Source organism: Saimiri boliviensis, chromosome 2 (assembly GCF_048565385.1).
Source record: "Saimiri boliviensis isolate mSaiBol1 chromosome 2, mSaiBol1.pri, whole genome shotgun sequence".
In the NCBI taxonomy this organism is placed as follows: Eukaryota; Metazoa; Chordata; class Mammalia; order Primates; family Cebidae; genus Saimiri; species Saimiri boliviensis.
In genome coordinates this window covers 130,083,577-130,104,858 of record NC_133450.1, presented here as the reverse complement: position 1 = coordinate 130,104,858, position 21,282 = coordinate 130,083,577, and the positions used below count along the sequence as shown (strand labels likewise).

The 21,282-nt window shown below is 47.7% G+C and overlaps 1 protein-coding gene and 1 pseudogene across 4 annotated transcripts in view; one reads left to right on the top strand and one right to left on the bottom strand.

Moving 5' to 3' along the window:
- Nucleotides 1–2,332: 2,332 nt before the first annotated feature.
- The window catches only part of CDC42BPB (CDC42 binding protein kinase beta), a 118,574-nt gene continuing 99,624 nt past the window's right edge, over nt 2,333–21,282 (top strand). For 2 of the 4 annotated variants that reach the window (XM_039462792.2, XM_039462790.2), the window contains exon 1: nt 2,333–2,907. In XM_039462792.2, the coding sequence (XP_039318726.1) occupies nt 2,733–2,907 (175 nt within the window). In that variant the 5' untranslated portion in view covers nt 2,333–2,732. The remainder of the gene's footprint in view (nt 2,908–21,282) is intronic. The other 2 variants (XM_039462791.2, XM_039462789.2) reach the window with 1 other exon arrangement.
- LOC101042916 (large ribosomal subunit protein eL13 pseudogene) lies at nt 17,759–18,387 on the bottom strand (annotated as a pseudogene).

The following is a 21,282-nucleotide window of genomic DNA, read 5'->3' as shown; positions in this document are numbered from 1 at the left end:
GGTCTTGAACTCCCGATCTCAGGTGATCCGCGCGCCTCAGCCTCCCAAAGTGCTGGGATTACAGGTATGAGCCACGGTGCTCAGCTGAAAAAAAATTAAGGTATCATACACATAAAGTGCACAAATATTTAAAGTACCGTTTGATGAGTTTATACACATTGACAGACATTACAAGATGGCTCTGATGAAGACACAGAATGTTCCCAGCCCCTCAGCGGGCTCCCCTTGTACCCGCTTCCAGTTCATACCCCAAAGGCAGCCAGTACTCTGACATCTAACGCCAAATTATTTTCACTGGCTTTTAAGAAATTAAGGTGTGATATACACATACACAGTGACATGCACTGATCTTAAGAGAGTTTGAAGAATGTTTATGTATGTCTATTCCCGTGTAAGTACTACCCAAATCCAGGCATAGAACATTACCAGTAGCCCAGAAGGTTCCTCGCCCTGTTCCAGTCAACAACTCCGGCACAGGCAGCCACTCTTTTTTTTTTTTTTTTTTTTTTTTTTTTGAGACGGAGTTTCGCTCTTGTTACCCAGGCTGGAGTGCAATGGCGCGATCTCGGCTCACCGCAACCTCCGCCTCCTGGGCTCAGGCAATTCTCCTGCCTCAGCCTCCTGAGTAGCTGGGATTACAGGCACGTGCCACCATGCCCAGCTAATTTTTTGTATCTTTAGTAGAGACGGGGTTTCACCATGTTGACCAGGATGGTCTCGATCTCTCGACCTCGTGATCCACCCGCCTCAGCCTCCCAAAGTGCTGGGATTACAGGCTTGAGCCACCGCGCCCGGCTTCCTCTTATTTTTTGAGACGGAGTCTGGCTCTGCCGCCCAGGCCTGGAGGGCAGTGGCGGGATCTTGACTCACTGCAACCTCCGCCTCCTGGGTTCAAGCAATTCTCCTGCCTCAGCCTCCCGAGTAGCTGGGACTACAGGCGCCAGCCACCACACCCAGCTAATTTTTTTTTTTTTTTTTTTTTTTTGAGATGGAGTTTCGCTCTTGTTACCCAGGCTGGAGTGCAATGGCGCGATCTCGGCTCACCGCAACCTCGGCCTCCTGGGTTCAGGCAATTCTCCTGCCTCAGCCTCCTGAGTAGCTGAGATTACAGGCATGTGCCACCATGCCCAGCTGATTTTTTGTATTTTTAGTAGAGACGGGGTTTCACCATGTTGACCAGGATGGTCTCGATCTCTTGACCTCGTGATCCACCCGCCTCGGCCTCCCAAAGTGCTGGGATTACAGGCGTCCACCGCGCCCGGCCCACTCCTCTCATTTTTAGCTGCAGAGATTCGCTTTGCTTCAAGGTCCCTCTGTCTCCTGCTGCAAACCTCTACCTGCCCCTTCATCGGCTCCACCTGGAGGGCCCCGCTTCCCCGGCACCCGCGCGTTCCCGAGGCCTCGGCCATCCCCACAGCCACCGTGACCTTCCGCCAGCTCCAGGAACAGCCCCTCCTCTCCTGACGCCAAGGGTTTGCTGGGGTGGGGGGGTATCCCCAGCCACCCAAATTCACCGACAATCTCAGTCAACGCGGCGACTCGCTAGGCAAACCCAGCCCGGAGACAAACATCCGGCCGCTTCCTACCAAACCGTCGCCCCAGGCTTTGGTCTGCAGGAGGGCTGGACGCTGGCAACCGAAACCCTCCGCCAGCCGTGAGAATCCGCCGGGCACAGGGACGCTGGCAGCCGCCTCGGCAGCAGCCCCCGCGCGCCTGGGCCCCGGCAGGTTGCCCCATACTGTCTGGGCGTCAGTCTCTCGTCGAGAAAATCAGGGGTAGGGACCGAGGCTTCCGGGACAAGCCGTTTTAAAAAGCCCGCACCCCGCTGAGGCCATCAGAGCTGCGCTTGCCGCACGGCCCTCGACGCCCACCTGGGACCGGCGGGCCCGAGGCCCCGCAGGCAGCAAGGCCCGCGGGATCTGTGGGACGGGCCTCGACAACCTGCGATCGCGCCTCTGCTGCTTCGGGCCTTCGGGTCGTCTTCGGCCCCGGGACCTGCGGGGTGTAGGCGCACACGACCCCCGCCCCCGCCCCCGGGCGCGCTCTGCGCGTGCGCGGCCCCCGCAATCTCGGCGGCGCACTCGCCCCGCCCCGCCCCGCCCCGCCCGCGCCCCGGGCCCGGCCCTGCCTTCCCAGCATCCCGGCTCCCTACGGCAAGCGGCGAGGCCCGAGCCCGCCGGGAGCTGGGAGCTGGGAGCCGGGAGCGGGGCGGGGCGGCGCGCTGAGGTCAGCGCGGCGGCGGCCGGCACCGTGGTGGTTGGCTGCGCCCGTACTGGCCGCGCCCTGGTTGGCTGCGGGCCGCGGGGCTGGGCCGCCGGGTCGGGGCTGGGGTCGGGCTCGGGCGCCGGCCGGGCTTGCGCAGCGCTCAGCTCCTCGCCGCTCCTGGTCTGCGGCGGCGGCGGCGGGGAGGGCGCGGCCGCGGGCGGGGCTGAGGGCGGCGGGGGACGGGGGCGCGGCGAAGCGGGGGCGGGCCGCCCGGGCGGGGAGGGCGGCGGCGCCGAGGGGAGGAGAGCGGCCCATGGACCCGCGGGGCCCGGCGCCCCAGACGCTGCGCCGCCGAGACGGAGCCCAAGATGTCGGCCTAGGCCGGGGCGCGACGACGCGGACGGGGCGGCGAGGAGGCGCCGCAGCTGCCGGGGCTCGCGGCCGCCGGGCCCCCGAGGGCGCGCCCTGACGGACTGGCCGAGCGGGCGGCGAGAGGCCGGCGTGTCGGGAGCGGGCCGCGCGGCACCATGTCGGCCAAGGTGCGGCTCAAGAAGCTGGAGCAGCTGCTCCTGGACGGGCCCTGGCGCAACGAGAGCGCCCTGAGCGTGGAGACGCTGCTGGACGTGCTCGTCTGCCTGTACAGCGAGTGCAGCCACTCGGCCCTGCGCCGCGACAAGTACGTGGCCGAGTTCCTGGAGTGGGGTAAGTGCGCGCCGGCAGGGCCGGACCCGCGACCCCCGCGCCCCCCGCGCCCGCCCTTCCCCGCCCGGGTGGACTCTGCACTCGGCCGGTAGGCTTCGCCTCCTCTCAAGCCGGCAGTCCCCCCCAGGCCCGCTGCCCATCCCTTTCCAGCCGCTCCGTGCGCCCTCGTCCCTCTGCTCGCTCTTCATCCCTCTTTGCCCTCCCTGGTCTCGACATCCGCGTTCGGTCGTCCTGCCCCCTCATCCTGCCCCTCGGAGCCACATCCTTCGTTCACACTGCCACCCCCTCCCCCCCGCCGGGCCTTCGCCCTGGCCGCTTCCTAGATCCACCCTCCGAGTCTGGATATCATTTCCTGCAGCACTCCCTGGGATATCCGTCCCCGCCCCCGCACCGCGCCTTTGGGGTCCAGAGGCAGAGTGGAGTTAGTTTCTTTCCCCACCCCACGCTCCTCTGGGTTGCGGGGGCAGCTGGGTGTGCTTTCTGGGTGTGCCTTGCCCACTGCCCCGTGGGACCCCCTTACATCCCCAGGGAGCCCAACTCTAACGGCCGCCTAGGTGACAGCCTGCCTCCATCCCCTTGTTGGCCAGATCCTGAACACCCCTGTTGCTGTAACACCTTCAAGGGAATTTTAAGGTTAAAGTCTTATTGTAAATAAACCATGCCAGAGGACTTTTTTTTTTTTTTTTTTTTTTTAAATTCTGGTTCTGTCAGACCTTTGTGATATTTGGAGGGGTAGCTGGAGCTGTCAACCGAAAAACTTTCTCATCTGGTTTTTGCATGCCTTCTCTAGTTCGTTTGGAATCTGTAATGTTTTAATCATTGGTTAGCTAACCTATTATGCTTTTTTAGGACAAATACCTGATGAAACCATTTAACGATAATTAGGGTCCTAAAGACAGGTGCAAGTGTAGAGTGCAACTCTTATACTTCATCTCTCGAACAGGGGTGTCCTGTTAACACCCTCAGACTGTCTCACCTAAAACCACTGAGGAGGAGGGGGAAATGCATATGTGCAGGCCAGACCTATGAAAACCTTATCCTTGGGTCATGTGCGTCACTGGGCTATGACTGTTCAGTTCGAACCAGTGATTTCTAATCTTTGGGGCTGATAAAGCTGATGTTTACGCGAAGAAACAAATGAAAAGGTTCCAGAGTGAGGCATCCTACTCTACCAGATTGGTAACTGGAATTTGGAATTTTGTTTACAAATTAAAACTTAAGTTGCAGTATTCTTTGGAGGGTTTCTGTTGGATTGCTCTGTAGTGAAATGTTACACGGTATCTTGTGAAAGCAGCAGTAGAAAGAGGCCCTGAGATCCAGGACAGCCTGTGATGCTTTATTTCCGTGGGAACCACCATTCTTGGTTGCTTACAGTATCAGTAAATTAAGAGTATTTGCTTTCTATCGCTCTGCTCTTTATCGGTGACATGATTTCCAACTGAATAGTTAATTGACTTCACCATTGCTTTGAAAGTCAGGTGTTTGGTGCATGTTAAACTTTGAATATTCTGTTTACCATTCCTTTCCTTTTTTCATTTTCTTTTTTTTCTGAGGCGGAGTCTTGCTCTGTCACCCAGACTGGAGAACAGTGGTGCAATCTTGGCTAACTGCAAACGCCACCTCCCAGGTTCAAATAATTCTGCCTCAGCCTCCCGAGTAGCTGGGACTACAGGCACGCGCCACCATGCCCGGCTAATTTCTGTAATTTTAGTAGTTATGAGGTTTCACCACGTTGGTCAGGCTGATCTCCAACTCTTGACCTCAGGTGATCCACCTGCTTCGGCCTCCCAAAGTGCTGGGATTATAGGCATGAGCCGCTGCACCAGGCCTGTTTACCATTCCTTTCTGATCACTCAGTCTTCAAACCCACAGTTCCACTGTCAGGTTCAAGTTGGTGCACCACCTGTGTGACTGGGGGGAGGAAGCAGAGGGAAAGTTGGTTTTGCTGGGAAGGTGTGGTCCCGTTGGCCTCTGGCCTAGGACCTAGGAAGAGATTAGTCTGAGGGCTGGGGCCCTGTGGGCCATTATACTTCTCTGCACCAGACATTACTGGTGGGCTTCCCTGGAGGAAGCTCTTCTCAGCATGTGTGGAGGTCATATTTTATGAGATCTGACCTTCTAAATCTAAACAGGAACTGTATGCTGTAACACAGACGTATTTTCAAAGTTGTATTCTGGCTCTTTGGAAATTGTGATTACAAATAAACCACAGTATTTCTCTTAACTCAGTTTGCACAAAAGTATAAATTTTCAATTATAATTAAAAATGGACTTAAAAGGTGGTGTTTTAATGAAATATCAATATATTTTACAAGTATTTAAACATTTATGTTAACATATACATCATTGTAATTCTGAAGTGGTGTATTTCTAGTTGATACATGTGCAGTCATTATTTAATGTTGCTTGGAATTGCCTAGTTGTTTCTATTGGAAAGCACAGAATAGTCTTTTTAAACAAAACTTGGCCAGGCGTGGCTCACACCTGTAATCCCAGCACTTTGGGAAGCCAAGATGGGCAGATCACCTGAGGTCAGGAGTTTGAGACCAGCCTGACCAACATAGAGAAACCCTGTCTCTACTAAAAATATAAAATTAGCCAGGTGTAGTGGTGCATACCAGTAATCCCAGCTACTTGGGAGGCTGAGGCAGGAGAATTTGTGCAGTGAGCCGAGATTACGCCATTGCACTCTAGCTTGGGCAATTAGAGCAAAACTCTGTCTCAAAATAATAATAATAATAATGATGAAAACAATGTGATAGAGCATTATTAGGTACTCTAACTTGCAAGTGGAATTACTTCTGAGGAAACACATGTAGGCTGTCAGTCAGTGGAGTATTCAGCTTTTGGATTCACTGCTCAATGACATTGAAACCTCTCTGATCTGTTGATTCCTCTCATGCAGAAAGCCTTTCCCCACTTCCCAAATCCTGCCGGGTATCTAGTGACAATTACGGAGAATTCTTGAAACTTAAGGAAGAAAAGTAGCTGATGTAGCCCAGATTTGGAGACTTAATGAGAAATGTTTGAGGAAATTTGGAAAGTATAGGTAGTAAACTTTTTATGTTTCAAAGGAAGATTATGGCCTGGTGCTGTGGCTCATGCTTGTAATTCCAGCACGTTGGGAGGCCGAGGTAGAGGACTGGTTGTGCCCAGGACCAGCCTGAGCAACCTGACAAAACCCAGTCTCTACAATAAATAGAAAAATTAGCTGAGCATGGTGGCGTGTACCTGTAGTCCAGGCTACTCCGGAGGCTGAGGTGGAAGGATCACTTGAGCCTGGGAGGTCAAAGCTGTAGTGAGCAGTGATCATGCCACTACACTCCAGCCTGGGCAACAGTGAGACTCTGTCTCATAAATAAATAGATAGATAAATAAAAGATAATTATTTTTGTCTCGTATTTTCTTATTGCCACAGTGGTTGTATGGGACAAAAGACATTTCAACTTTCATTGTAGGTTTTTGTCTTTAATTTTCCTATGGTTTTGTTTATAGTTTGGTATCTTCTATGAAATCTTGGACCTAATACCTTGCTTTGCGCGTACATTTCTTTAAGCTGTTTTTGAAAGTATCTTGACCATTTGAAACAGAGCATATGAAACACTTTACAATTTCCATAAATAAATAGCGACAAATATGGACAACCCAAAGAGGTGAATTTGTTGTTGTTCATCTTTGTTACATACAAATACTATCGTGTTAAATGCTTTTCCCACAGCCTACTTATAACAGCTAGTGTTGCATTTGGATGGAGCTGATGTTCAAAATCCTAGCCTCTGGGCATCAGACAGGCCACAGTGGTCCTCTGCTCTGGCCGCTGTGTGGTCCGTAGACCAGGAGGGAGGCCTAAGGCTTGGTGCTGGTGTGGACATGCCTCACACAGGTGAAACATGGGTTTCCAGTTCCCAGTCCGGGGCATCTTCTCTCACAGTGTGCTTCCTCCTAATGAATAGAATTAATCCTCCTAGTCTTATGGTTGATTCCTCATTTGTGGCTTTTCTTACCATGAGTGTGACAATACCTTCTCAGGGTCCTCCTTCATGGATATGAATGCCCATAGCTGTTAGTGTGGGGATGGCTAGCCCGAGATGTGAGTGGGATGACACCATCAAATTTAAAAACTAAGGCTTACCTGACACAGTGCTAAACATCTCATAATAAAAAGTGCTGGGCGTACAGGCGAGAGCCACTGCCTGGCTCAAATACATTTTATCTTAGTGGTTTCTCTGAATAGAATGTTTGCCAAACATGGGAACACTTTTTTAAAATAAAAGATTTAAGAAATAGGTCTTTTGAATAAGATCTGAATTATATTCTGCAGAATCTGAAACTGCAAAGAAAAAAATGTGAATTACAGGGAAATGTTGGGATTGCATGATAAAAATTAGATGAACATAATTCAAATAATGTAGATTTTATGGTATCTATTTGATACTATCATAGCATGAGATAGTACAGTTGAAACCATTAAACGTTAACAACCCAGCCCTACCTTTTCTATCTTAAAACCTCAGGCCAGGTGTGATGGCTCACACCTGTAATCCCAGCACTTTGAGAGGGCAAGGTAGGCAGATCACCTGAGGTCAGGAATTTGAGACCAGCCTGGCCGACATGACGAAACCCCGTCTCTACTAAAAATATGAAAATTAGCCAGATGTGGTGACAGGCACCTGTAATCCCAGCTTCTCGGGAGGCTGAGAATCTTGTGAACCCAGGAAGCAGAGGTGCAGTGAGCGGAGATGGTGAACAAGACCCTGTCTCCAAAAAAACCAAAAAAACCTCTTTTTTCCATGACAGTTGGGCTTTAAAGTGAACAGCAGTTGTCTATCTTAAATCTAACTTTAAAGAAATAAAATTGGATTTTAAAGAAATAGTTCTCACTTCAGGATACTGCTGTGTGAAGTACCTGAGAAAATTTAAAATGTGCAGTGAATTGCCCTTCAAGCAAAAAACTTGACTGCACATAAGTTAAAGAACTTACAATACTGCAGGGTTGACAGATAGCTCCTCTCCTTGCCTCTGCCCTGCCTCTTGTCGCCAAGCCAGGTGCCCTTAGAAATCTGTTTGTGCTGACATCAGTGATGCTGGATAAACAGGCAGGTACACAGGACTGTTAATTCCAAACTATATTAAATACAGCGAAACTACATGCTTTTCTCTTTCTCTGAAAGAAGAAGGAAAGCTTTTTTTTTTTTTTTTTTTTTTTTTTTCCTGGAAGAGACTGGAAATAATGTTACCATGTACTCTCATCCCAAAACAGGTAACATGATACCCATTAGTCCTTGACCACCTTTGTTTTATTTATTCTTCCATTCTCTGACTGTTATGGGATGACAGTATGTTATGGTTACCTTAAACTTGTGTGAGAAGCTCACAGAAAGGCTCTCATTAATGAGAATGGATGAGAGGAAATACACTCCGCTTAAATCTAAAATCAGAAGTGTTTTGGAAATGTGAACTGTGTGTAGTAATCGTTTTTTCCCCCCGAAATAGGCTAGACACTAGGAGATAAAGGTCAAGTTTCACAGTTTGATTTTAAACAATTTGTGTTGGGGGTTAGGTTTTTGGTTAGTTTTATTGATTGTTAGGTCATTGTGGCAACAAAATTGTTTTTAGATTGAAACTGCAAAAAGAATCAATAAAAGGGAACTTTGGATTTTTGTTTTTCTTGGGAAGGAATTAGAAATTCAAAGATAAATTTGAATGGAATGATATTAAGTACATTCAAATTCTGTCCTTGGTTTGGAGCCTCTTTGGAGAACACTTGGGACCTATTGTAGGGTGATTCCCAGTGTTAATTTAGGTGATGGTTCCCCCGACTTCCAAAATCACAGAGTCATAGGTTGGAAAACTATTAGGAATTTTTTTTTTCCCCCCAAGACGGTTTTGCTCTGTTACCTAGGCTGGAGTGCAGTGGCCCTATCATGACTCACTGCAGCCTTGACCTCCCAGCTCAGGCAGTACTCCAGCCTCAGCCTCCTGAGTAGCTGGGGCTGTAGGCATGCACCACTACGCCTGGCTAATTTTTTATTTTTTGTGGAAACGAGGTCTTGCTGTGTTGTCCAGGCTGGAATTGAACTCAGGCTCAAGTGATCCTCCTACCTTGCCCTCCCAAATGTTGGGATTGCAAGCGTGAGCCACTGTGCTCTGCCATGTTAGGAATTGTGGGGAGTTCACGTTGCTTGCCCTCTAGCCGGCTCCCTCCTCTCCCTTTTCCCTAATTCTTTCTGGGTGAGCAGCCCTCTAACCAGCATTTCTGTCCTTCACAGGACTGTGGTCACACTCGAGCCACCATGCAGGTGCCTGACTTGAAATATCTTTTTTGGCCAGCACGGTGGCTCACGCCTGTAATCCCAGCACTTTGGGAGGCCGAGGTGGGCAGGTCACAAGGTCAGGAGTTCAAGACCAGCTTAGCCAACATGGCAAACGTTCATCTCTACTAAAAATACAAAAAAATTAGCTGGGCATTGGTGGCGTGCACCTGTCATCCCAGCTTCTCGGAAGTCTGAGGCAGAAGAATTGCTTGAACCTGGGAGGCCGAGGTTGCAGTGAGCTGAGATTGAGCCACTGCACTCTAGCCTGGGCGACAGAGGGAGACTGTCTCAAAAAAAAAAAAAAAGTATCTTTATTTTAGCATTTTCTTTCTGTTCTCATTGTTAGTGACCTAGCTGAAGCGCTCAGGTTCTCAGACCTAAATGAATGCCTTTCCCACTTGAAGTTTTAAATGCCTCTGCCAGACCAGTCTCCCTCTTCATCACTCTGCCTTTCCAAAACTTCATATTCTGTTGCCTTTAAGATAATAAGTCTGGGCCGGGCGCAGTGGCTCAAGCCTGTAATCCCAGCACTTTGGGAGGCTGAGGCGGGTAGATCACGAGGTCAAGAGATCGAGACCATCCTGGTCAACACGGTGAAACCCCGTCTCTACTAAAAATACAAAAAATTAGCTGGGCATAGTTGCGCGTGCCTGTAATCCCAGCTACTCAGGAGGCTGAGGCAGGAGAATTGCCTGAACCCAGGAGGGAGAGCTTGCGGTGAGCCGAGATCGCGCCATTGCACTCCAGCCTGGGTAACAAGAGTGAAACTCTGTCTCAAAAAAAAAAAAAAAAGATAGTAAATCTGGTATCCACAATTCAGTATTAGAATTTGAAATTGACCTAAAAAGACACATCTAATCTTAGTTTTAGAAGTTAAGGTTATGGCTGGAAGTGGTGGCTCACACCTGTAATCCCAGCACTTTGGGAGGCTGCGGCAAGTGGATTACAGGGTCAGGAGTTCAAAACCAGCCTGGCCAACATGGTGAAACCCTATCTCTACTAAAAATACAAAAGATTAGCCAGGTGTGGTGGTGGGTACCTGTTACCCCAGCTACTTGGGAGGCTGAGGCAGGAGGATCCCTTGAACCGAGGAGGTGAAGGTTGCAGTGAACTGAAGTTGTGCTATTGCACTCCAGTCTGGGCAACAAGAGCGAAACTCCCATCTCAAAAAAAAAAAAAAAGTTGAGGTTAAGAACACTTCCCACCATGTCCCATGGGGTGATTTTCTTTAAATATAATTTAACCTTTATGAATGCAATGCATGTGCTTAGTTTTGGAACCCAAGCAGTAGTACAGGGTTGTGATGCAGGACAGCAGTCCCTCTACCAGCCGCTTGCTCCGCACTCCAGCTTCCCACAGATAACCACTTTTGACTACTGTTTCTACTTACCATTTTAGTTAGGATAACATTTAGCTGCCAGTAATGGAGCACAAAGCGACAGTGACTTAAATCAGGTTGATTTCTGTCTCTTGTGAAGTTGACGTGTCAGCAGTTGGTGCTGGTTGGACAGCCTGGCTCCGAGAAGCCTCCGGGCTGTGGCCTTTTCCCACCCTCAGCCCTCCATCCGACGGCGGCCATCCCACCACCCTCCTTCAGCCAGGCAGGCTGCGGGTGGGATGTTACTATAGAAAAATCTTGGATATTGGTGGGTGCTTAGCAATGCCTGCCTCAAATTTCATGCCTCTGTATAGCATGCTGGTACTGCTAATTTATGGTTTTTCCATTTTGGACATTATCTGCTGACTTCTGCGTAGAAGAGGCTTTAGAACTGTTCTATGTTCTCTCTCCCTTCACTGCCTGAGGCACATCCACCCCTTGCTGTTTCTCCCTGTTCTAAATATGTTTATATAATTTTGTTTGATTGACATTCAGTGTCTTATTATTAGGTAACTGTCTTCACAGCTTACCCATGTAAGATACCATTTACTAAGGGAAATATTTTTGGGTTATTGGAGTGAATTTTCTTTTCTTTTTTTTTTTCCTTTTGATAATCCCATGGAGTATTTTTTTTTTTTCTTCTTTTTAAGAAGGAGACTCGCTGTGTTGCCCAGGCTGGAGTGCAGTGACGTGATCTCAGCTCACTGCAGCCTCTACCTCCTGAATTCAAGTGATTCTCCTGCCTCAGCCTCCCGAGTAGCTGGCAGGCACCTGCCACTACACCTGACTAATTTTTGTATTTTTAGTACAGACGGAGTTTCACCATGTTGGCCAGGCTGGTCTTGAACTCTCGATCTCAAGTGATCCACCCACATTGGCCTCCCAAAGTGCCGAGATTATAGATGTGAACCACCATGCCCAGCTGAATTTTCTTTAGCTTAGTTTTCAGTGTACAATCATCAGTTTAGTGCCAGGTTTTTAACTAGAATTCCTCCATTAAACACCCCAAGTAATCTTATCACCTTCATCCCTTCCAGACCTGTTGCTTTCTGTTTCAGCCTGGGCTGTGTGTCCTACATGCCTGCTACTGAGCAGTCCTCCTCGGAGTTCTTTTCATTCCTTGCAGGAATTCTTTGTGTTTCTCTCCTCTGTTGAATTCCCCTTTCTGGATTCTGTGTCTCTTACTTTGGTGGAGTGAATCTTCTAGTAGCTTCCTAAGAAAGAATTTATTGGAAGTAAATTTTTTGACCCAGCTCTGTCTGAAAATGCCCTTTCTTGCCTCACATTCGAATGACACTTTGCCTGGGTGCAGAACTCCAGGTAAGAAGTCGTTGTTCCTCAGACGTTTCAACCTGTGGAGCCATTGCTGTCTGAACTGACAGTGCTGGTAATGAGAAGTATGAGACCACAATGGTTTCCACCTCTCTCTTTGGAACTTTTCTTTTTTAAAATCTCTGGAATCTTTCAGGGAACTCTGTTTATGTCTAATGCTCTTTGATGGGTCTTTTGATTGGGAGGCTTGGGTCCTTCAGCTCTGGGAAACTTTTGTTGATAGTACGGTAGTTTTAATCTTTTTGTTCTTATTTTATTTATTTTCTGAGATGGAGTCTTGCTCGGTCACCCAGGCTGGAGTGCAGTGGTGCGATCTCGGCTCACTGCAACCTCTACCTCCTGGGTTCAAGCAATTCTCCTGCCTCAGCCTCCTGAGTAGCTGGAATTACAGGCATGTGCCACCACGCCAAACTAATTTCTGTATTCTTAGTAGAGATGGGGTTTCACCATGTTGGCCAGGCTGATCCTGAACTCCCAACCTCAGATGATCTACCTGCCTTGGCTTCCCAAAGTGCTGGGGTTAAAGGCATGAGCCATCGCTCCTGGCCTCTTTTTTCTTTCTTTCTTTCTTTTTTTTTTTTTTTTTTGACAGAGTCTTAGTCTGTCGCCCAGGCTGGAGTGCAGTGGTGCAATCTGAGCTTGAACCTCCACCTCCTACTTTCAAGTATTTCTTGTGTCTCAGCTTCCCTAGTAGCTAGGATTACAGGCATGCACCACCATGCCTGGCTAGTGTTTGTATTTTTAGTAGAGATGGGGTTTTACCATGCTGGCCAGGCTGGTCTTGAACTCCTGCCTACCTCCGCTTCCCAAAATGCTGGAATTACAGGTGTGAACCTCTGTGCTCAGCCTTGTTCTGATTTTTTTAAGGAGAGGTTATCAACTTTATCCTCTAGTTTTTACATTGAATTTTTATTTCTGACATTGTATCTTTCATTTTTAAGTATTCTTTGCAGGGTTTGTGGTGGCTCATGCCTGTAATCCCAGCACTTTGGGAGGCCGAGGCACGTGGATCACCCGAAGTGAGGAGTTTGAGATCAGCCTGAGCAGCATGGGGAAACCCCATCTCTACTAAAAAATACAAAAATTAACTGAGCATGGTGGCAGGTGCCTGTAATCCCCGCTACTCTGGTGGCTGAGGTAGGAGAATCACTTGCACCCGGGAGGCGGAGGTTGCTGAGATTACACTACTGCACTCCATCCTGGGTGACAGAGACTCTGTCTCAAAAAAAAAAGTGTTCTCGTTCTCAGTATTCCTGTTTTTAGCATCTTCTGTTTCATGAAGGCAAATACTTTGTTTTGTTTTGTTTGGTTTTGAGATGAAATCTTACTTGGCTCACTGCAACCTCTGTCTCCTGGGTTCAAGTGATTCTCCTGCCTCAGCCTCCGCAGTAGCTGGGACTACAGGTGTGCGCCACCACGCCTAGCTCATTTTTGTATTTTTAGTAGAGACGGGGTTCCACCACATTGGTCAGGCTGGTCTTCAACTTCTGACATCCTGATCCACCCGCCTCAGCCTCCCAGAGTGCTTGGATTACAGGCGTGAGCCACTGTGCCCGGCCTGGCAACACGTTTTCAACACATTACTCTTTGTTTAATGTTTTAGTGATTCATGCACACGTTTGTTGTATAGACGTTTTCTTTCCTCTGCCTCCTGTCTTGTCTGTTTCCTGCGTGTTTTCACCTGTTTCCTACTTTGGTCACTCTTTTTGTTGGAGGCTTCTCTCTAAAATCTGATGATTACTGGCTGTCTTTCCATGATTATAAATGGGCTTACTAGAAATTCCCTGTATGCATGGGTGAACCTTTTTTTTTTTTTTTTTAAAGATGGGGTTTCACCATATTGATCAGGCTGGTCTCGAACTCCTGACCTCAGGTGATCCACCCACCTCAGCCTCCCAAAGTGCTGGGATTACAGGCGTGAGCCACCGCGCCCAGCAGCATGGGTGAACTTTTAAGTGTTGAGTCTCACCATGAGGAAGTAGAGCATGGACCCTGCCAATTTGAAGGGCACTATTAGAAGTTGGTGATAAAATTCTTTATTTTGGGGCTGTCAGTCTCCCCAGAGAGGAGTTTCCAGTCTTCTGCTTTGGGTGTGGGGATTGGAGGCATAGCTGTCAGTTTCTGGGAAGGTGGCTGAGGTGGAGGAGGGCTGGTGGGGGAAGATCTGACCGCTTCTCCCGTACACTTGAAGTGGGTCCTCTTTTCTGCCCGTTACCCTCGGGCCCTCCGAGATAAGAACGCCTCTTCTAATTCCCCAGCCTTGTTGCCCATGCTGCGCAGTTAAGTTTTGGTTTTGGCTTTGCTGAATTAGATACCACTCGTCCATTTGTTTTTTCCCACTGTGCAAAATCGTGTTGCCATTTCTAGTCTGCTGCCATTCCTTGTCATTCACTTAACAAATATTTTTTAAAGACTTAAGATGTGCTAGGTGCTGCAGTGGTGAAGAAAAAAATCCTGTTCTCCTGGAGCTCACGTTGTCCTTGAAGCTCTGTGGTGGTGTCATTATGTCCGCTGTGGTTTCCGGGTATGTGAGGCACCCGAGCTCTCACCTCTGCACGGAGTCAGAGCATAGTTCCTCTCTGTTTTGATTTGGATGTGTTACTGTTTGTATTCTTACACTTGTTTACCTGAAAGATTCGCCTGTGAGTAGAAGGAAGAAATGGGACGAGGAGAGGGCAGGTTTTTCTCTCATAACTGCATGAGCATTGGAGGAGAGAGAGGAAAAAGGGCTCCCGAGAATGTGAAGACATAGGGAGTGCCGACAGTGGGGAAGGGTGGCTGGACAGCGCCTGCTCCGGTGGCTGGGAGGGTGTGGAGGGTGCGGGGGGTCCCTGTGGAGACCATGTGATGTGGGGAGATTCACAACTGGGCATTTGTGACTCAGGAATTGCCTGTAGAAACGTCATCTTTCTGGGAATGTCATAGAGCTGTGTTTAATTCCAAAGCTTTTGTTATGTAGGAAATCATCCATTGAAAATCAACCAGAGCAGAATAAGAAATATTCTTGCCTCTCATCATTCTCTGAAAACGTGAAGAACGTAGTGAGATGCAAAGGCGAATACACCTCCCGTACCATAGCACCCAGAAGAGCATTTCAGGGCTCCTGCTCTGTTGTACCTCACCCTTGTTGGTGTGAAAAAATTGAATTAAAATAATTCAATCTATCATTTTGTTTAAAAAAAAATTAGTGAGCTGAATTTACTTTTCAACATTTATTTATTTACGTATTTTAGAGACAGGGTCTCCCTTTTTTGGCCAGGCTGGTCTCAAGCTCCTGAGCTCGAGGGATCCTCCTGTGTCAGCCTCCCAAAGTGCTGGGATTACAGGCATGAGCCCCACGCCGTCTTGCTCTGTTGCCTAGACTGGAGTGCAGTGGCGCAATCTCGGCTCACTGCAGCCTCTGCCTCTTGGGTTCAAGTCATTCTCCTGCCTCAGCCTCCCGAGTAGCTGGGATTACAGGCATGTGCCACCACACCTGGCTAATTTTATATTTTTAGTAGAGGCAGAGTTTCACCATGTTATGCTGGTCTCAAACTCCTAACCTCAGGATCCACCTGCCTGGGCCTCCTAAAGTGCTGGGATTACAGGTGTGAGCCACCGTGCCTGGCCCAGATGTCTGTTTTCTAATCCGAAGTATTTGAAATCAAATTGTTGAAAAGTCTTTGTTTATTAACGGAACAGCTTTCTGATGTACCTTTAAAATGAAACTTTTCAGATATGTGGGAAATACTGTCAAACTAGCAGCAAATGGAGAAGTTGCTAGAAATGCCCTATGTCCAGTTTTACCAGTTAATTAAGGTATCAGGGATGGCATTTATATTATACTGTATCAGAACAAGAAATGTTTCTCAAAACAGCAGACATTGACATGATTTTATGTAACCAAAATGATAAGCCTGGATATATTTCCTTTACAAATATTTGGGTATTTTTTTAAAAAGCAAGATTTGTGTTTATGAAGTTTTGATAATCCTTGTGACATAATAGGGTTTTTAAACGGAAACTGGATGTCTATCAGCAATATGAGAGAAATTGAAGTTGAATTACACTGCTGATTTTATTTTTATTTTTTTATTTTATTATTATTTTTTGAGATGGAATCTTGCTCTGTTGCCCAGGCTAGAGTGCAGTGGTGTGATCTTGGCTCACTTCAGTTCCCAGGGTTTTTTGTTGTTGTTGTTGTTTTGGGTGAAAAAGAAAGGGTTCTCTGCTATTTACAATTACCAGATACTTTCTTTTTTCCTGTTTTTTAAAATATTTTTCGTAACAGCTTTATTGAGATTGAACTCATGGAATTTACCTGTTTAAAGCGTACAGTTGAGTGTCATTGTATTCATCGAGTTGTGCAATCGTCTCCATTCTCTTCTTCCAGAACATTTCTTCACCTCCAAAGGAACCCTGTACCCTTTAGTTGTCACCTCCAACTGTGCCCTCACCCCAGCCCTGAGCAGCCACAAATCTACTTTCTTTTTCTTTTTTTTTTTTTGAGATGGAGTTTCACTCTTGTTACCCAGGCTGGAGTGCAATGGCACGATCCCGGCTCACCGCAACCTCTGCCTCCTGGGTTCAGGTGATTCTCCTGCCTCAGCCTCCTGAGTAGCTGGGATTACAGGCACGCGCCACCATGCCCAGCTAATTTTTTGTATTTTTAGTAGAGACGGGGTTTCACCGTGTTGACCAGGATGGTCTCGATCTCTTGACCTCGTGATCCACCCGTCTCGGCCTCCCAAAGTGCTGGGATTATAGGCGTGAGCCACTGTGCCCGGCCTCGCAAATCTACTTTCATTATATATCTGCCTATTCCAATATTTTCTGTAAGTGAAGACCCATCATATAATACGGGTCTTTTGTGACTGACATGTATGTTGTCATGGTTCGTCCCATGTTGTAGCATATATAGTGCATCATTTCTTTTTATGGCGAAATACATTTATTTTGTGGGTTTTTTTGTTTTGTTTTTTTTTGAGATGGATTCTTGCTCTGTCATCCAGGCTGGAGTGCAGTGGCGCCATCTTGGCTCACTGCAACCTCTGCCTCTTGGGTTCAAGCAGTTCTCCTGCCTCAGTCTCCTGAGTAGCTGGGATTACAGGCCTGAGCCACCATGTCTAAGTTTTGTATTTTTAGTAAAGATGAAAACCATGTTGGCCAGGCTGGTCTCGAACTCCTGATCTCAGGTGATCCGCCCACCTGGGCCTCCCAGAGTACCTTTTGTTTATTTTTAATAATGATGCTCTGAACATTAATGTGCAAGTTTTTGTGGGATATATGTTTTCATTTCCCTCGAGTACATACCTTAGAGTAGAACTGCTGGGTCATGTGAAGGCTCCATGTGGAGCATCCCAAGGAACTGCCAGGTTGTTTCCTACAGCAGTCTGCGTCTGCATCCCCACCAGCAGCCCACAGGGTTTCCAGTGTCTCCACATCCTTGCCAACACTTGTTATTTTCTGATTTTTAAAATTCTAGCTATTGTAGTGGTATGAAGTCATTTCTCATTGTGGTTTGGGTTTGCTTTTCCCTAATAGTCAATGTTGTTGAGCATCTTTACATGTGTTCATTTGCCATTTTTGTATCTTCTTTGGAGAAGTATCTATTCAAGTTATTTACCCACTTGAAAAATTGGGTTGTCTTTTTGTTGAATTTAAGAGTTCTTTGTATATTCTGGATAGAAGCCCCATATTGGACTATGATTTGCAAATATTTTCTCCCATTTTGTGGGTTGTCATTTCACTGTCTTAATGGTATCCTTTGAAGCACAGATGTTCTCAGTTTTGATAAAGTCTAATTTAACTTATTTTTTTTAAAGCTGATTTATTACAAGTCCCCAAGAGGGCTTTATTTTTTCTTTTCAACATCTTGTTCTTCAGCTTCCTTGGCTCTTTTTGCCCATATGCCGACAAGCCGGGTGTTGGCACAGGCCATGTGGAGAGTAGCAAAGGCTTTGAAATTCTCCTCAGCGATGACTCGGGCTTTCTCCTTCTTAGAGACATTCGGGATGGGCATGACCGGCTCTGTCAGCGGGGTGGCCGGTTTCAGTTCTTCAGCAGAACTGTCTCCCTTACTTAGGGGCCGAGGGCTTCCTGGGGAAGAGGATGAGTTGGAAGTGATACTCCTTCAGCCGCTGCACCTTGGCCTGCAGGGACTCGCTCCGTGGACTCATTACCCCTCCTTGGATCCACAGAGATCCCAGTGGTCCAGGCCACCTTCTTGTGAACGCCAGCCACCGAGTTCCTCCAGGCTGCAGCCACGGCCGGCGTGCACCTTGGTGTGATACCGACTGTGCTGCATGATGGGCTGGATGGGAAGCGAGGCAGCGCGCAGGGCAGTGCGAGGCGCTTTGGCTTACTGGGCATTGCATCTGCGGATCTTCGGGGCCGGCTGTGTCAACCATGTGGCCATGTGCCAGCTGCCAGACCTTGTGGAAGTGGGGCTTCCATGCCATTCCGGCTGGGCATCATGGCTGCCTAGTGCCCTCCTGTGCAGGAAAACAAATTCAACTAATTTTTGTTATTGTTGCTATGGTGTCATATCTAGCAAATGCAGGGTCACAAAGTTTTATACCTGTGTTTTCTTCTAATAGTTTTTTAGTTTTAACGTTTACATTTAGTTCTTTGATCAATTTTGAGTTAATTTTTAATATGAGGTAGGGGGGTTATAGTCATTCTTTTTTGCATGTAGATATCCAGTTGTTCCAATGATGTTATTCTTTCCCCCATCGAATAGTCTTGAAATCCTTGTCCAAATCAGTTGACTGTAAATATATGAGTTTCTTTCTGGACTCTCAGTTGTATTCCATTAACGTATATGTCTATTCTTGGCTGGGCGCCATGGCTCAAACCTGTAATCCCAGCACTTTGGGAAGCAAAGGCAGGCGGATCACAAGGTCAAGAGATCGAGACAATCCTGGCCAACATGGTGAAACCTTGTCTCTACTTAAAATACAAAAATTATCTGGGCGTGGTGGTGCGTACCTGTAGTACCCGCTACTCAGGAGGCTGAGGCAGGAGAATTGCTTGAACCTGGGAGGCGGAGGTTGCAGTGAGCTGAGATCATGCCGCTGCACTCCAGTCTGGAGACAGAGAGAGAGAGACTGCATCTCAAAAATTAATTAATTAATTAAATTAAAATTTAAAAAGTTTTACAGTTTTTTTTTTTTTTTTTTTGAGACGGAGTTTCGCTCTTGTTACCCAGGCTGGAGTGCAATGGCGCGATCTCGGCTCACTGCAAGATCCGCCTCCTGGGCTCAGGCAATTCTCCTGCCTCAGCCTCCTGAGTAGCTGGGATTACAGGTACGCGCCACCATGCCCAGATAATTTTTTTGTATTTTTAGTAGAGACGGGGTTTCACCATGTTGACCAGGATGGTCTCGATCTTTCGACCTCGTGATCCACCCGCCTCGGCCTCCCAAAGTGCTGGGATTACAGGCTTGAGCCACCGCGCCCGGCCTAAGTTTTACAGTTTTTATAGAGTTGTTTAGTTTTCTTTTTAATTGGAGTAAAAATATATACAATATAATTTGCCTCTTTAACTATTTTTGTTTTTTTGAGACATAATTTTTGTTCTTTTTGCCCAGGCTGGAGTATAGTGGCTCGATGTCAGCTCACTGCAACTTCTGCCTCTGAGGTTCAAGCGATTCTGCTGCTTCAGTCTCCGGAGTTGCTGGGATTACAGGCACCGCCATCATGCCCAACTAATTTTTATATTTTTAGTAGAGACGGGGTTTCATCATGCTGGCCAGGCTGTTCTCGAACTCCTGACCTCAGGCAATCCACCCGTCTCAGCCTCCCAAAGTGTTGCGATTAGAGGCGTGAGCAACCACGCCTGGCCAATCATCTTCCTTATTTCTGTTAATGTCAGTAGTAATGTCCCTTCTTTCTTTCCTAGCAATTTGAGTTGCCACTTTTTTTTTCTTGGTCAATCTCAAAAATGGCTACAACTGTACATTTTATGTTGCATATGTTGTATATATTTTACCAGAATAAAAGATAGCTTGTAATTCCAGTACTTTGGGAGGCTCAGGTGGGCGAATCGCTTGAGTTTGAGACCAGCCTGGGCAACGTAGTGAGGCCCCCCTCTCTAAAAAAATAGAAAAATTAGCTGGATGTGATTGTGCTCACCTGTAGCCTCAGCTACTTAGGAGGCTGAGGTGGGAGGATTGCTTGAGCCCAGGATGTGGAGTTTGCCATAAGCCAAGATCAGGAGCTGCACTCCAGCCTGGGTGACAGAGTGAGACTGTGTTTCTAAAAATAGAAAGTAATTGGCTGGGTATGGTGGCTCACACCTGTAATCCCAGAACTTTGGGAGGCCAAGGCAGCCAGACCAACATAAAGAAACCTCATCTCTACTAAAAATTAGCCGGGTGTGGTGGCACGCACCTGTAGTCCCAGCTACTCGGGAGACTGAGTCAGGAGAATCGCTTGAACCTGGGAGGTGGAAGTTGCAATGAGATCTCGCCATTGCACTCCAGCCTGGGCAACAAGAGCGAAACTCTGTCTCAAATAAGTAAAAAGTAATTGTTAAGTAACTGTACTTGCTGCTTGGGAGGCTGAAATAGGAGGATTGCTCGAGTCTGGGAGGTCGAAGCTGCAGTGAGCTGTGATTGTGCTACTGCACCCCAGCCTGGGTGGCAGAGCGGCACTCTGTCTCAAAGGAAAAAGAAAAATGTGCTCGTGAGAAAATAAATTCAAACAGTATAAGAAGTAGGTATGCCATGAAAAGTGAAAGTCTCCTTCCCCCTAATTATTATATTTGTCTTACCTTCTTATTTTAAAGCATATTCTAGACTTGTTCCATTAAAATTGAATGTTAATTTGATTTTTTTAAACATTAAAAAATGATTTCGATTAGTCTAAAAGTTGAAGATGGCGGGGCATGGTGGCTCATGCCTGTAATCCCAGCACTTGGGGAGGCAGAGGCGGGCAGGGCAGATTGCTTGAGTCCAGCCTGGACGACATGGCAAAACCCTGTCTCTACAAAAAACACAAAAATTAGCTGGACGTGGTGGTGTGGGCCTGTATCCTAGCTACTCAGGAGGCTGAGGCAGGAGAATGCTTGAGGGTGGGAGGTCGACGCTGCAGTGAACTATGATTGCGCCAGTGTACTCCAGCCTAGGCGACAGAGTCAGACCTTTCATCTCAGCAAATAAATAATAGGCTGAGCGCAGTGGCTCACACCTGTAATCCCAGCACTTTGAGAGGCCTAGGCAGGTGGATCACAGGTCAGGAGTTCAAGACCAGCCTGGCCAAGATGGCGAAACCCCATCTCTACTAAAAACTACAAAAATGAGCCGGGTGTGGTGGCAGGTGCCTGTAATCCAAGCTACTCTGGAGGCTGAGGCAGGAGAATGGCTTGAA